Raw genomic sequence first — 16,675 nt, 5'->3', positions numbered from 1 at the left:
GGAAGAGGGGCATCAAAGTCCTCTGCAATTTATATGAATATGCATATGCATGCCGATGGGCACCTTGGGGTGTGCTTCCATCCATTCTCAAAGGTTCTTCTCTGTTGACTTCCCTCTCTCCCCTTCCCAACTGTATATTTACCATGAAGAAGCAGGGATCTGGCACTGCCCCATACCCACCTTGGCATCGAAGGCGTGTTTGAAGATCTCGCACAAGGTTTTAGCATAGGCCTGCGACTTGCCTGTCTCTGTGGCATAAAGGATGGTTGCCTTGACCCTCTTGGCCATTGCCTGCCCCATGAGCTTGGCCGAGAACTTGACAGCTCTGGGGAGAAGAGGATGGAGAGGAAAATGGGAAATGTAGAAAGGAGGGAAGATGCCAGACTGGGGCTTTTGGGCAAGAACCATGATCCTTGAAATGTAGTGGGAGAGAACTTACTCTCTTGATCTCTGATGGTTTCAGGGACACTAAAAGCCTGAATTTAGCACCACATTGACCCCTTTATTAAATCCCTCCAGAGCAACTAGTCATGAGCTAACATGGTTGGTTAGTTTTGTTAGTTTGTTGCTTGGTTGACCAATCCCAGTCTTGAGAACCTTGGTTTGCCAAGCATGGCCCCCAAAGATGATCATTCATTCATTCATCCATCAAACGTTTGTTGAGTGCTGAATCATATGCCAGGTATGGTTACAGGAGCTGAAGAACATAGACAATTAGCTGTCATGGAGCTTACGTTCTAGTGTGTATGTGTGTGTGTGTGAGAGAGAGAATATCATTAACAAATCACCAGGTATTGAGTTAGAAGGAATCTTAGAGGTTCATAAATCCACGAAGGAAGGACTAAATCAGGCTTCATCTTCAGGGTATTGCACAGAGCCTGATAGCTAATAGGCACTAAATAAATATCCATCAAAAGAGGGAATGAATTTTAAAGATGCTGTTCTCTCCGAATCCCTGGAGAGTTTAAATATCAAGTCTAGGCTCTTTCCAGCTAAATGGAAAATTCAGAACCAGGGTTCCTTCCTTCCTGTCGATGAGGGCGTGGCGGTGGCAGACAGGCAGAGGCCCAGGAATACCTGGGCTCACCTTCTGAGACAGCATCCCTGGTCTAACGAGGGACCTCAGAGAAGACAAATTGCTAATTACTCCCACCTGGGGATTATTGGTGGTAAATTCATTTTTGAGAATCAGGGAAACCACCCACGCTGCAGGAGCACTCGGAGCTCAGGGGGAGAAACAGAAAAGAATAAAAGGTGTCCGGAGGATTCCCTTTGAGTGATCGGAGCATAAAAAAGCATCTATAATTAACTATCATTGTTTCCACCCCACACTTAATAGTGCAATTAATGTTTTAGATTTCTTCCTCCCTTTTCTCCCCGAAACAGTTGAACTGAACTGAAGCCCAAGGCTGCCCTCCCCGAGAATATCTGTGATTCTCTTATTAGGGAAAGGATGGTTGCTGATGTGTTCTTGTGTGGCTGGAAGAGGGGGTTAGGTGGAAGGAGAGAGGTGGCATGAGCCATGTTAATGGAACAAGGACCTAGGTTTGGAGTCCCTGCAGGACCCACCAGTGCCTGGCTTCTGGGGTTTGTGGCATGGATGGCATCTGTTGTCCCTCTAGGGATTGTACCCAGAGAGTTCTGGACCGGAGGGTGAGGATGGAAGAGTCGCTCAGTGCACACCCAGCTCCTCTGCCAAAAGGTTATCTCCATTAGATCATCTCGGTCAGCCCCACCTCACTCGTCAGCGGGTCCCTTGGTTGGCCACACATTCTTCAAGAATCATTACTCTCCAGTGGCTTGGCCCATAACCTCTTTCCCTCCCTCCTTTGCTCAGTTAAGTCTATTCATCTCATTCTTTAGCCCAATTGTCATCTTCTGAAAGAAGCCCTCTCTGACCTCCCAAACTCGGTCAGCTCTGTTTACGGCACCATGAATCACTCCTCGATGGCACTTGCAATGTTTACTGTATTTGGGGGATTCTTGGAAAATGAATGGCTGTGAGCTTTGACAGGAACAACACTGATCTGGCTCATCAGGCATCGCTGGAGCCTAGCACAGTGCCTGGCACAAGGTAGGCCCTCAGTATTCATTTGTTGGCCAAATGAATGAATGAATGAGTGTTGTTAGAATTCAGCCCTGGGTGAGAGCCCTCTTGAGTTGGCTCGTCCCAGTTCCTCCCACCTCTGGGTTCAGTGACTTCCTGTAAGTAGCTTGAAATTGGCCACAGCGGGAGTATTTATACCACGGAAATCGGCAAATGTTACAAATCTGTTATTATTAACAGTACCATTGTTATTATTTTTAGGAGAGCTGGTTTACCAACACGCCATTGCCTCCAAGACAAGAATTTAGGACACCAAGGTGAGGAACGTGAGGTTGGGAAAGAAAAAAGCTGAAGCAACCTCCACATCTCAGACCCCGAGGCAAAGAAGGCAGGAGGGGGTCAGAGAAGATGGAGAAGTCACATCGCAACACATGAGGGGTCAGAGGCACAAGCACCTTCCCAGCCTCCTCTGCCTGGGGCTCTCTGAGCTTGGAGGCACTTCTATCCCCCACCGACTTCAGGAGACTTACTCTGCCAGCTTCTTGAAGCCGATGGCTCGCCGCTTTGTGGGGGTCCCATTGGTACCCTTCCAGACGTGGGTGTTCCAAGGCTCAGGCTGGGAAGAGAGGACTATGGTCACTGTAGTGAGGAAGTCTGGCTCCTCTTGGGGGATGCTCAGGACTTCCTGGGTGCTCGTGGCTGCCCAGCTTTGTCTAACCCTCAGCCCTTGCAGGGACTGATTCTGCTGGGGGTGACCACAGGGGTCCTTGCACAGAGTGGCTGGTCCAGTCTCCCTGCATTGTCCTGCTAGACCTTTCCACTCAGCCCTTAATCCCTCTCAAACACTCTCCTGGGGGACCCCATTAGTCTTTGAGCTAGAGCTGTGCTGGCCAAGAGGGTAGCCGCCAGCCACGTCGGCTATGGAGCACTTGAGTGCCCAAAGAGTAAGTTTGAATTCAGACATGCTTGAAGCAAAACATGCATCCCAAATATTGAAGATTTAGCACCAAAGAGACAGGGAGGGGCAGGACCTGGTATTCGAAGGAGGGGGTGAGCCGGTAGTTGAGCATCTCCTGGTGGAAGACCGGGGTGATGCTGCCAGACATGGGGGGCACAATCCACACCCAATCTGCGGGGCAGCCCCCCCGGCAGCGGTATTCATTCTCCATGTGCTTAATGAAGGACTCGGTGGCAGAGTGGTGGTCAACGATGGTCACTTTGTCACTCTGTGGGAGGAGAGGGGACAGGGAGTCAGGAAGGAAAAGAAACTGGGGTATTTCAGGACTCTGTTCCCCATCGAGCAGCGTTTCCCAGAGGGTGGTCCCGGAGATGATGTTAGGTGGTGTAAAGTGATTCTCTGCATTTCCCTCTCAGTTATACCCAGGGGAGAGTCCCCTTTTGGTGCTAACCCATTTTCAACGCCTCTCTTGCCAATTTTCCTCTCTCCTTCCTCCCTCTCCCCCTCTTTTTCACCAGAGAGAGGAACCTCAGGCAGCACTGAGCTAGAATTTAACAACTCTGTATTGTTTTCCTTGTGTTTATTTGTTTATTAATTTATTTAATATTATAATTACCTTCTCTTTATGACAACTAATGCTGACCCTCCACTTATGGTGCTGAAATAAAATCCTCTTAAAATAAAAATTTTTAAGTACTCAGGAGGAGTTTTTTTTTAAATTGAAACACAGAAATTGCTACAGAGGTGGGTGGATTGCACATCTGGGTAACCAGCCCCCAGGGCCCGTGCTGGTCGGCTGGTCCGGACTCACACCTTGTCTAAACAGTGCTTTCCCTCTCTGCCCACAAACCCTTGCCCCTTTCTGCACCTTCCTTCCTCAATCACTCATCCCACTCACATCTCTCCTATCTCTGGCTCGCCGGTCTTCATGCCAGTGCTCCAGTCCACCACACTATGCTCCATCCTTCTCAACGACTCCCGAATACCTCACTCCTCCACACTTGAGAGAGAAGAGGGGACTTCCTTCCCCCTCATTCCATCTCAACCTGTCTCTGCCCTGGGATATTCCTCCATGTGTCCATTCTCCCTACGCCTGACATGGGAGCCCATGGTCCATATTCATGTCTATCCATGACTTGAACCACTCATTCTACTGCATGTGCCTTCCATGGATGTCTAGGAGGGCCTAGCTTCCCAGACTCTCAACCCCCAGAGGATAGAGCTGGTCTCTATTACAGAGGGATCTCTATTCTATAGTCTTCTATAGACTTCTGCCCGGGAGAATACCAGCTAATGCCTGCCACCCTGGCATAATTATTAGCAGTGTTTTCCTTTTGCTCTCAAATTATCATGGTTTAGATAATAAATTCTACAGCCATCCAATGGAATACCACCTACCACAGAGCCACGCATTGAGTGGGCTGATATGCTTCTGATAATGAAGATGGGTATTCGTGTCTGTTATGTGATAGTCTGAACCCCCAAGAGGTGGCAAGACACAGAGGATGCCTGCCGTCCCAATTCTAATAAATCATAAGCAACAAGTCCCAATGCCCCTCCCTCATCTATTCATCTCTTCCTCAAACGGTCTCCACCTAAGATCCAAAGTGGAGATCAAGGCATGTACGCTGGGAAGTAGACCTTGCTGGCGGACAGATCCCCCCCTAGTAGCAAAGTCTCTTGACCTTCTGCTCCAAGCCTCTGGAAGGTTTTATAGCTCCCCCTGGAGACTCGACAACCAGGATGTGTGCCCTGCTACCTGGAAGCTGTACAGAACAGCAATGTTGATTTCCACCAGCGCCTGGTCCTTCCACAGGGAGGACGTCTTCCTCATGTCCAAGTTCATCTTCTTGGCCACTTCCTGAAAAAGGAAGGAAACGCAGACTCACAGGCTAGGCCACCTCTGGAGAGACAGGGCTAGCTAACTTCTTCACTAATTAGTCAACTCATTGCCAGACTGACAAACTCACTCAAAAGACTTTTCTATTGAGAATCCACTGGTAGCAGAAAACCAGAGAGACTTGGGTGGCCCTTTTATTTTTAAGCTTACCTTCTAGTTGGGGAGAGAGACAGTTAATATTGTGATAAGTGCTAATTCCTAGGGAGAAAATAAGACAAGGAACGGAGATAAAGAGGGATGGGGGGCCGGATTGAGCCAGGATAGTCAGGGAAGACCGACTGTGGAAGTGGCGTATCAGGTGAGGCCCAGATGATGAGAAGAAGCAAGATATCTACAGGTCTGCGGAGGGAAGGTTCTAGGCAGAGAGAACAGCGGGTGCAAAGACGCTGAGGTGGGATCAGGCTTGCACCATCTGAGATATAGAAAGAAGACCAGTGTATTTGAGGGGCGGGGGGCAGTGAGCCAGGGGAGTTGGTGGGAGAGAGAGGCAGGACTGGATCATGCAGGATTTGGGATAAGTCTAGGAGTCAGGATTTCATTCCAAATATCATGGAGAGGGTCTTTGGAGGGTTTTAAGCAGAAGAGTGGGTCTGGAAGTGGCATCATCTGCTTTCTAGAAGGAAAGGCTCTCCACCGATCCTGCTCCACCCCTAGAGTAGCCATACTTGGGATCCAGACCATGGGTGCTTTGAGCTCAGGGGGACACCTGCCTGCGTCTATCTGACAGATAAGGAAACTGAGGCTCAGCAAGGTCCATAGAGCCATTTGGCCTTGGAGCTGGAGCCCAGGCAGACGCATAACATCCAAGACCTGAGAGCAGCTCCCCAGCCAGCCAACTCCGTTGGCGAAACTACTGGAAACAAACCAACTCCTGACATGTTACAGTTCAAGCTGAACCAGGGGCTGATGTCAGGAGTGGGGAAGACCCAACAGCAAATTCCTTAATTAGAGCCTTGCTTTTCCTTCCTCTGTCAATTCTAGTCACTTGGGGGAGCCCAGGTCTCATTACGGGGCTAGGAGGCGACAATTTCTCAGGTTTGGGTAAACTGCTTCCCAGCCCAGCTGTCAACATTTATACAGAACAGTGGTTGGACCGGGAGGGCTGGCGCGGGAGCACATCTCATTTAAGCTACTCGGGGAGGACTCCCTGCAATCGAAATGTAAGCAGAGATCACGAAAGCAGATCTCATATTAATTCATTCTTTGAGGCTGGGGTGTTAGGTTCTGCTGTGGTCCTTTGGCAGTGACACATCCCACAGAAAGAAAGAAATTTCCTGCTCTACATAAATACATACAAAACTTGAGTTATTTTATGAGAGAGGAAAGTGTGTATAGCCATCATGCTGCTCTTGTTACTTTTACACCATTACTTTGGTTACAAGAATGGAAAGCGGTTGCAGGAAAAAAAAAAAAAAGACTATGATTAAAAAAAAAAAAATCCCCAAATGTGACTTGAGCCACATCTACGGAAATGGCCTGAAATATCTTTTCCTTTCCTGCCAGAAGTTTGCAGAGATCAGTGGCTACCCAGTAGAATCTTCTGGGGAGCTTTGAAAAATGCTGGAATCGAGGCTCTATCCCTGAGCAATTATATCCAAATCCTGGTGAGTGGGACGCAGGCATAATAAGGTTCCCTAGGTAAGTCCAGTGTGTGGCAAGGCTGAGGACCCCTGGCTTCCGTTTCCAAGCTAATACCCATGGGATTTTTAAAAAATTGAGACATCGTGGGCATATAACGTTGTCTGAGTTTAGGTATACAAATTTAAGGCCTTGGTTTGACACATTTATATATTGCAATATGATTACCACTGTTAGTTAACACCTCTATCATGTCACGTAGTTATTATTTCTTTTTCCGTGGTGGGAACAATTAAGATCTAGTCTCTTAGCAACTTTGAAGTTTATAATTCAGTATTGTTGACTATAATTACTCTTCTCTGCATTAGATTTCCAGAACTTATTTATCTTTTCGCTGCAAGTTTGCACCCTGAAACATCTCCTCCCTAACTCCCCCACCCACGAGCCCCTGGTAACCAGCATTCTACTCTCTTTTTATGAGTTTGGTTTTTTTACATTCCACATACAAACGATATCACACACCATTTGTCTTTCTCTGACTTACCTCACTTAGCATAACATCTTCAAGGTCTATCCATGTGAACACCCATGAATTTTATTTTATTATTATTATTTCTAAAGACTTATTTATTTGAGAGAGAGAGAAAGAGATCAGACACAAGCAGGGGGAGGGGCAGAGGGAGAAGGAGAAGCAGGCTCCCCATTGAACAGGGAGCCCGACACGGCGCTGAATCCCAGGACCCTGGGATCATGACCGGAGCCGAAGGTAGATGCTTAACCGACTGAGCCACCCAGGCGCCCCACACCCATGGATTTTAACAACAGAAACCTAATGCTCGATTCTGAGTTCTAATTTTGCCTTATTTACTGTGTGACATAGGTCCAGTGCTTGACTTCTCTGTTTCTCATGCCTCCTTTTGAAACACAGCCCACCACACAGACAGTTGTTAGGAATCAGTTGCTGGCAGGACCACAGCTATCCTGATGCATCTGCCAGATTTGAGCTCCAGACTCCACCCTAGCAGCCTTTAGTAGATGAGGATGACTCAGCCAAGGAGGGAATCAGACCCTCCACTGAGAAATGCATATGTGGGCAAACGGCTGCCAACCCTCCTCCCTTGTTTTTCAGGAAAGAGGCAAGAAACCCTCTGAGTTCATGGGTCATTTTCTTTCTTTTTTTTTTTTTTAAAGATTTTATTTATTTATTTGAGAGAGAGAGAATGAGAGAGAGCATGAGAGGGAGGAGGGTCAGAGGCAGAAGCAGACTCCCCGCCGAGCAGGGAGCCCGATGCGGGACTCGATCCCGGGACTCCAGGATCATGACCTGAGCCGAAGGCAGTCGCTTAACCAACTGAGCCACCCAGGCGCCCGTTCATGGGTCATTTTCAAACCATTCTAATAAGAGGCCGTGTAGCCGGGTGGTTAGGAACTTGGACCGTAAAGCCAGACTGAGCTCACATCCCCGCTCTGCCACTCGCTAGCTGGGTGACCTTGAGCTTGTCGCTTTAACCTCTGAAAGGCCTCAGCTTCCTCATCTGTGAAACGGGGATTGTCATACCCAGAGGCTGTGCTGGGGATGAAATGAGCACCTCATCTATACACGGTGGTTGGCACAGTGCCTAGCCCGTAGCACATGCTCTGTTCCCGCCGCGGATGCTCTGGGATGGCTGGGGCCTTCACCAGCGGTGCAGCCTCTGTTCTAACCTCTCCCAGTTTCCCAGACCCAAAGCTCGGCTGTGGGAAGGACCGATGGGCCGGCCCCCTCTGCCTCCTGCCTGCCCATCACGACAGCCAGGGAGGGACCTTACCTCCAGGATGTTGTATCGAGAGCTGTCACAGTAGTCGCGGACGCCGATCTCTGTGCCCATGTACCAGCCGCTGAAGGGGCAGGCGCTGAACTCCAGGCCGCCAATCTCCAGCAGCATGTTGGACACAGCAGGGAGGCCGTACCACTTCAGGCCCAGATCCTTGAACCACTCAAACCTGCGGAGAGCGACACGGCCCAGCTCGCCACGGGGCAGGAGTCTCTCAGGCAGACTGGTGAGGGGGGCAGCCGGAGTCTGGGGGTGTGGAAAGGCCAGCAGCCTCCTGGGACTCGCTATGTCAGCACCTGACCCCTGGGTCCCACTTCAGACCTGTGGGATTGCAGGCTCCACAGCCCGGGTCCGATGATATACATTTTTAACGTGTCTCCCAGGTGATGTGGAGGAACACGCAAGCCTGGGAGCCACTGCGCTGGGCTGCTATTGATCTCCCGAACCCACTCTGAAAGTTAATCCAGGAGGAACGGAGTCTTGCCAAATTCCTTCCTACCTCAGGGACTTTGCATGGCAGTTCCTTCCTCCTGGGAGCTTCTTTCTTCCTTCTGTGGTCTGTCCAGCTCTTACCCAACCTTTAATTCTCAGCTAAAATGTTGCTTACTCTGGGAAGCCCTCCCTGATGCTCAATTTAGGTTGGGTCAGGTGGCTTGATGACTCTGGGCACCATAAAATTTCTTTTGTAGCACTTTATTGGAATTAAGCGGTTATTTGGGCAATAGCATGTGTAAGTTCTCCTTCTTGGGACCGAAAACACCGCGGAGGCAGAGACCAACTCAGCTACGAAGGCTCGCACAATGGCGGGCCCAGAGCAGGAATCATAAACCATGTTGAAGGAACGCATTAATGAATGTAGGCCAGGTTTCACCAGGAAGACCGGGGGAGTTCCCAGATACTGGGTAGTATCAGAGGCCTTAGGACACTTGTTCCCTCTCCAGAGCTAGGACGAGGGTGAAGTCAGTAAGGCTCTAGCCTTAGGTGCAAAATATAAGGGGGCTCCAACAAACCCAGTAATTAAGACCAGTACCAATTTTTATTTACATTATATTCTAAATTAACTCCATGTTTTCCAAACAAAATCAATGCAAAAAAAAAAAAAATCCACAGCAAACAAACCATCCAAACTTTAAAGAAAGACAGGTCCCACCTTGCAGGTGCATGACTCACGTTGCATGCTTCACCTGAATCTCAGCTCTGCACTGGATCCCATCTTTATTTAAAATTTTCATGTAAAAAAGTTTTAAATTAAATTTTGATAAAATTTTTTGATATACAAATTAATTTTGATAAAAAGATTGCATTAAAATAATACTTGTCTGGATTGTTGAGCCCCCCCACCCCATTTTGCCGCCAAGGTCAGTGTCTCACTATGGATTTCCTTCACTCTCAAAGCGTGAATTCTGCTCGTGCTGCTGGCCCAGCCCTTGCAGTTCCTTCCTGGCTCCAAATTCCTTCTGGACTTGACCCACATCAGGTCACGTAGTTTTAAACAGCTCTATTTAAAATGAGTGCCCATGACAAGACGGGATGTGCTTCTGCCTTTCTGGAAAGCTGGACAAAGGCTGGAGAAAGGGCAGGTCCTGGCTGATTGCATAGGAGTGGGGTGAGAAGGGAGATTATGGTTCCGAAGAGATGGTCATCCCCTGGCTGGCCAAGGAGGACTTACTGCTTGGAGGGGGGTGTCCACTATGAGCGAGAAAGCAAGACCTCCTTTCAGCCTCTGTCTGGGCTGGAAGTAGAGCCAGGGGGTTTAGGGAGAGGCAGAGAGGGGCACTGGGTGAATCCCGCCCCCGCCACCCCCCCACCAGTTCCTCTTACTTGGGGTGCCTGATGGGCACTTCCAACACCAGCTCTGGAGGGATCTGGAAGAGCTCAGGGTCATTGCCGTTAGCCTGGAGCAGGAGTGGTAGGACATCGAAGCGGCCCCTTGGGGGTTTCCAGCCCTGCTTCATGCAGATCTGCAACCAGAAGTGACCAGGTCACGCACCACCACTGCTACTGTGCCCCAGACCCTTCAGACACTGGGGCAGTGGGAGAAGGTGCAGAGATCCCAGTGCAAGCCGGCCAGCAGCACCTTCCTCTGGAGGCTCTGGGCCACGTTGTTCTTGTCCACCGGGAACTCCCAGAGGGCAAGCGCGGAATCTGACTGTTTTATCTATAACACCCTCGAGCACGGGGTCTGGCACGTCCTAGGTACTCGCTCTGGAGCTGTGTGCATCGGGTACCCTGAGATAGAAAGAAAACCTGGGGCGCCTGAGTGGCTCAGTCGTTAAGCATCTGCCTTCGGCTCAGGTCATGATCCCAGGGTCCTGGGATCCAGCCCCATATTGGGCTCCCTGCTCCGTGGGAAGCCTGCTTCTCCCTTTGCCACTCCCCCTGCTTGTGTTCCCTCTCTCTGTCAAATAAATAAAAATCTTAAAAAAAAAAAAAAGAAAGAAAACCTACCATATTTGACGAGGGCGGAATTATTAGAATTTGTGCATAAATGCATCTGTTAGAGCAGCTGTCCAACTGAAATATAAAGCAAGCCAATAGGTAATTGAAAACTTTTTAGTAGCTACATTGGAATTTTTTTTAATTTTTATTTTTTTAAAGATTTTATTTATTTATTTGAGAGAGAGAGAGAAATAATTTAAATAATATGTTCATTTTAAATAATATATTTTAATTTCAATAATATTTGATTATCAGTTACTAATCATCATAATTATATTTATTATATTGATATTAACTTATTAATATTATATTAAATAAAGTATCGATAGCAACATACTTAACATTAAAGTTAAATATGTAATATAGTTATCCAATAAAATGTCAAATATACAATATAGAACATATAATTAAATGTATTAATCATTAATGTCATAATGATAAATTATTAAATACATTATTAATATTACTATAAAAGATATTTAACATAAATGTTAATACATTTATTAACTCAATAGGTGTCTTAATTTTTAATAAACATAATAGGGTAGTCTAACATTATCTACAGTATTATTTCAATATGTAATCAAGATGAAAATTATTAATGAGGTACTTTCCACTCTCTGTTTTGTTCTCAGTCTTCGAGATCCGGTGTGTATATTTACACTTACGACACACCTCAATTTGGATTTTTCCAGGGCTCACTAGCCACATGTGGCCGGGAGGCTGCCACACTGGACAGCACAGAGCAAGAGGGTTTCAAAAGATATGGTTACGAGGGCGCCTGGGTGGCTCAGTCGTTAAGCGTCTGCCTTCAGCTCAGGTCATGATCCCAGGGTCCTGGGATCGAGCCCCGCATCGGGCTCCCTGCTCTGCGGGAAGCCTGCTTCTCCCTCTCCCACTCCCCCTGCTTATGTTCCTGCTCTCACTATGTCTCTCTCTGTCAAATAAATAAATAAAATCTTTCAAAAAAAAAAAAAGATATGGTTACGTGGTTATGTTTGGGGTGATTCTTTCTGTGGTGTCCGTAGGGAGAGGAAGCACGAAATCAGGGGCTTAGGAGAACACGTGCTGTTCGCGAGGTTTCTGGAGACAGAAGGGGAGGAAGAGGCCAGGAGGACAAGGTCAGCCAACTACGCAGTTAGCGCTCAGCCAAGTGGAGCCGAGAGTCTGGCTGAGTCAAAATCAGCACAAGTGCAACTCCTGGTCGCCCTGGTTACAGCCCCTTCTCGATAATAACATTCTAATAAGAAAAGCCACATGCAGATGAAGTCAGCAGTAATGAGGGACTGGAGCAACGCTTGATCGTGCCAGCTCTGTCCTGAGGGGTGGTGTTTGAGGAAAGAACAGAGATGAACCTCGACTGGGGATGAGTGGGTGATAAATAAGAGGGGTGCCGGGCTGTGTGCCCGAGATCATTCTAGGCATGGGTCTGCCCGCGGCGTCTCCTACGGGCAAGGTGCCATAAGCCACCGTGCATTCCCTATGCTACCTGTCTGCATCCCCACGGATGGGGAGATGGTGGTGTGTGCTTTCCTGGTGGCTTTTATGAACTGACTTGGGCTGCCAGAAACTGTGGTTGTCTTGGTACAATGCAGAGACAAGCCCATCCAAAGAGAGTCTGGATAGCTAGAACTGGGTAATCGGATGAAGGAATGATAGGAGTCTGCGGTATTACCCAACTCAGAACAGGCATACTTGTCAGCTTCTCTCCTGCTGGTGGGAGGCAGGAGATTTGGACTGCACTTCCAGCTTTCTCTGTGCTCATTTGGTGGCCTTGGATAACTCACTGGGCTCTGGTGAGACTCAGTCTACTCATCTGTGAAGTGGGACACCAGTTCCTATCATGAGAGCTGGGGGAGGTAATGGCTGCAAATGACCAAATGGCCAGCTGGAACGGAACCAGCTGGACTGGGGGCAGCCAAAAGGAACAGGAGGTCCGGAGAAGAGTCCATGGTACCCCTTCTGGCTGCTTTCCCTATGACGATAACATTAAAGTAAGAAATGACTGTGGATAAAGCCAGTTTGGGGGACTGAGAGCCCAGGTGAGGGCCAGGGGGGCACACACCTCTGTGAATTCCACATTGGCTGGGTCCCCGAGGATGGTGCCGTCGGGCTGCTTGTAGCCGGCATAGCGGATGAGCTGAGAGTTCCAGACTCGGAAATCGTGCTTGCCGTCAGTCCTCTGTGGAAATATGGTGATGGCTGACCTGTGGCGGAGAGAGGGGGACGTGCGGTGTCAGGGCGGGGCTTGCACCTCGCAGACCTATTGGAAAGGGTGTCACCCAGGCCACCCAGTGCGTGAGGCTCAGGGTGGATGACCTCTGTGCCAAGGTCCTCAAGGGACCACGGGCCGCTGTTGGAAGGGAGGGACCATGCCCTGTCCCCACACTGGAGCACTGGTCTGAGGAAGGGTGGATGATGGGAGGCCCCACGCCAGCCCACTGAAGAACAGAGATTGCTGCTCTAACTGGAAACTCTTAAACCCTCTTGACTTGGGCCAGTTTCCTAGGGGTTCTTTGGCAGCAGGTGACCTCCAGGGAAACAACATGGGATCCTCCTTCCCTCTAAGAGCCCACCACTGATTCCCAGTTCCAGTCTCGCTCTTACTGCCATCCTTAACTTCTCGCCCCACCTGCGCCCACTCCCAGTACCACACAGAAGTCTACGCACTTACAGCTAAGAAGAAATCTTAGTGCTTCCTTTGTACTCACATTTATTCACTTTAAACGAAAACTGGAGATCGCCACTGGCCTCGCCTACCTAAACAGGCAACTAGAGAGTGTATACATTGCAGGAAGTTTCTGTGGTTTGCTGAAGGCACCTAGCTGGGGGCCCAGCTCCCTCTGCTAACAGGGAGATCAGCAGCGTTAGAGAGGTGTTAAGGATGTCTTCTCACCAAACTGAGACTTTCTCTTTAGCATCATCAGAAGGTTGAAAACAATGGGAAGGAGAATGACTTCTTCACAATGTGGTTCAATGTGATCTCATACCAGGAGCTCTGGCCACCCCACTCATCAGTGCCATCCCTGGGCTCAATCCCAGGCTATGGGAGCCACCACCCCGGCTTGTGTCCGCATGAGGATCACATGGCAGGTCCAGCCCATTGCTTGCGGATCTTCTCCTCTACACATTCTGCCCCTGGAACTTGGCCCTGCTGCCCATGTTGGCAGGAATCCCTCTCTGCTGTCATGTACCCAAATTCAAGGCCCGACTCAGATTCACTTCCTCCACAAAGCGTCCCCTGTCTCATCTGTTCCCAGGGCCACCTTCTTTCTGAGCACCTGTGGGTCTCACCGGGTGTGCAAGACTGTATCATATTTAATACTGCGGGGCTGGTGCACTGCACGGGGCAGGGGGAGCCCAGAACGAGGGCTGCAGGGAGGAGCCACAGAGAGCCAACAGCTTGTCCACAAGCTCATGGCAAAGGCACCATATTGGAGATGAGCACAGAATGGGTCAAACTGGCAGCACTGTCTTCAGCAGTAAAACACACGGCCGTTTCTTTGGTTGAGCACCGGATAAAGGGTGTGTGTGTAACGTATATATTTAAAAAGCATGTTTAGAAACACCAGACTCACACACAGCGGGTGGAATGCTTATTCTATGTGAGGGAACCGAGACCAACAGAAGAAAACAGACCACATCTAAGTCTCCTAAACATAATTTCACTGAATGGCAGATTGAATGCCTTACATCTCTCTCCTTCCCTTCTTCTCCCATGCCTGCTTTCCTCTGTTATGTTTAGATTATTTCTATGTACGGTATACATTCTCTGATGGCCTTCTTATCATGTCCAGATGTGTGATTGTAAAAAACACAAAAGAATCAGCTGAGTAGTTTCTTTAGGAGAAGATCTCAAGAACCGCTCCCCGCAACCCCGACCCACTGATAACTGAAAAAAGGGGAGGTGCACTGCCCAGCTTTTGGTGACTCCCTCCTCCCTCATTATTGCCTTGTAATAGCACCATTTAGAAACTACCAGAACAGCCCATAAGCTCCTGGAGGGCTGAGACCTTGACTGGGCCTTCCTTTGATGCTCAGGATATACAGGAGGGTTCCTTGATGTTCTCCGAGGGGTGAGGACTTTTAGAAAAAGATGGAAAGACCAATTCCCCAAGCAGGCTCTGGGCTTATATTACAGGCCTCTTCCCTACTAGTGGGCTCAGCTGGAACAGTGTTTCCTTCTCAAGGAAGGGACACAGCCAAGAAAACCCACACTTAATGCAAGCAAGCCACTATGGGGATGAGCTCAGTGCAGCCTGGGGTCTGTGGGAATGAATCTCCCTACCTTGGCGCGCACGGCCCCACCGTGGGGCTGGTCCTCAGCAGCTGGGACCAGATGCCGGGGCAGAACCAATGGATGGCAGAGGATTGACAAGTAGACCTGCCTGGCTGCAGGGCCCCAGCTGTTTCCTTCCAGGGGCAGCTTGCCAGCATGGAAGCCACCAGCCCACACCGGTGCCTCCCTGCCTTGGCCTCCTCCCCGGGGCTTTGTTCTTTGTTCGGGGCAAGAGGAATCCAAGGTGTGGCTTGGCTTTGTGGAACCTGAAGAAGCTGTGCCCACAGCGGCAGGAAGAGACAATGTCTTTGAAGCCCAGGAAAATTCTAAGGCAGCTCCAGGCCACACAACAGGAGCTGGTACAAGCAGGTCACCTGGGATTTTCGGCACTGGGATTTTCCGAGTCCTGGGAATGGGACACACCCCTTCCTGCCCCCCTCCACGGGCTGATACTGAACTGTGGGTTGAACGTGATTCTGGCCGCTGTTGCTTTGCCAGCCACGCAAGAGTCTGTTTCTCCCAGAAGAGACGGGACATGGCAGGTAGAAAAAAGCAACCAGGCCTCCTCTCCCCGAGAGGAAAGGGGGAGCATTTCCTCGGCAGGTGAGCCAACTCCAGACCTTAAGGATCAATGCTCTGGGGACATTAGACTCCCCTCCCACAAGCTGGCAGGCTCACCTGAGGTTCCCTTTGTTGGTGGCATACTTGATGTGGTTGCAGATGTAGTTGAACATCCCATGAGCCGTGGTGCAGTCGCGGGCATCGAACACCTGCCAGGGGTACCTTGTGAGAATGGAGCCTTCTCCTCCCCTCCTCGGCTCCCCAAGTGCGGCCTGCCCAGGCGGGGAGAACCCGGAGCCCACTCCACCTGCTGCCCCACTTGGGGAGAGAGCCCTCCACTAATGAGACCTAAGCTGGGTTTTATAGTGTTTTTTTTTTTTCTATCCTCATAACCACAGTTATCAAACCAGGAAAAATCCCCTGAAAGCAGGCATGGTGTGTAGGTGCATGTGGTTACAGGATGATGAGTAAAGGAGAGACTTTAGTGGGCTGGATGGATTTCCTGCTAGGTTACTAGGGATCAGGGATTTAAAAACAAAACAAATAACAATCAAACAAAACCCCCTTGAACTTGATAACTAATCTATTTCCAACTTCAAACTACTCCCCAGGGGACAGAGAATCGAATGCTTTCAGGGAGTAGGCAGATAGTATAAATAAGCAAAGAGAGTAGGTGGAAGACAAAAGGGAGTGGTGGGGTCTGTGGTAAACTGGAGAGCATAAACCTTACCAAGAGACATGCAAGTTCCTTTTTAAACAGCATTGTGTTGGCTCAATGAGACATGACTGTAAGGCAGATTCAGTCATGATCTGAGAATCTGGGACCCCATGACCACTATCTGATATCTCACCATGCCTTCCGGATGCCCTTGGAAAGAGCTGACCCTTTGTAAGGCTCATCCCTCCCCACCCACCAAAGAGCCTTACTGCCTACCTGCAGCTTGGACCACTGGATCCTGCCAACGCAGCGGGATGCATTCCGCCAGGCGTGCTTCGCCCCATAGATGAGCTCCGTGTCTTTGAGCTGGTAGGTGCCGTTGGTTTCGATCTCTTTGTTCACCTCTTCCAGCCTCTCTGTGTGGGCTTTGGAGCCAAATCT

At 49.3% G+C, this 16,675-nt stretch overlaps 1 protein-coding gene across 2 annotated transcripts in view; it reads right to left on the bottom strand.

Moving 5' to 3' along the window:
- The window catches only part of NOS1 (nitric oxide synthase 1), an 80,965-nt gene that overhangs the window by 30,847 nt on the left and 33,443 nt on the right, over window positions 1–16,675 (bottom strand). For both annotated transcript variants that reach the window (XM_021698514.1, XM_021698515.1), the window contains exons 5-13: window positions 16,511–16,673; window positions 15,694–15,785; window positions 12,802–12,943; window positions 10,119–10,258; window positions 8,292–8,466; window positions 4,765–4,866; window positions 3,079–3,273; window positions 2,578–2,663; window positions 181–325 (exon numbers count right to left, since the gene is read on the bottom strand). In XM_021698514.1, the coding sequence (XP_021554189.1) occupies window positions 181–325; window positions 2,578–2,663; window positions 3,079–3,273; window positions 4,765–4,866; window positions 8,292–8,466; window positions 10,119–10,258; window positions 12,802–12,943; window positions 15,694–15,785; window positions 16,511–16,673 (1,240 nt within the window). The remainder of the gene's footprint in view (window positions 1–180; window positions 326–2,577; window positions 2,664–3,078; window positions 3,274–4,764; window positions 4,867–8,291; window positions 8,467–10,118; window positions 10,259–12,801; window positions 12,944–15,693; window positions 15,786–16,510; window positions 16,674–16,675) is intronic.

This window comes from Neomonachus schauinslandi, chromosome 14 (genome assembly GCF_002201575.2).
Source record: "Neomonachus schauinslandi chromosome 14, ASM220157v2, whole genome shotgun sequence".
Lineage (NCBI taxonomy): Eukaryota > Metazoa > Chordata > Mammalia > Carnivora > Phocidae > Neomonachus > Neomonachus schauinslandi.
Note: the sequence above shows the minus strand (reverse complement) of the source record. Positions and strands in the feature narration are given on the sequence as shown.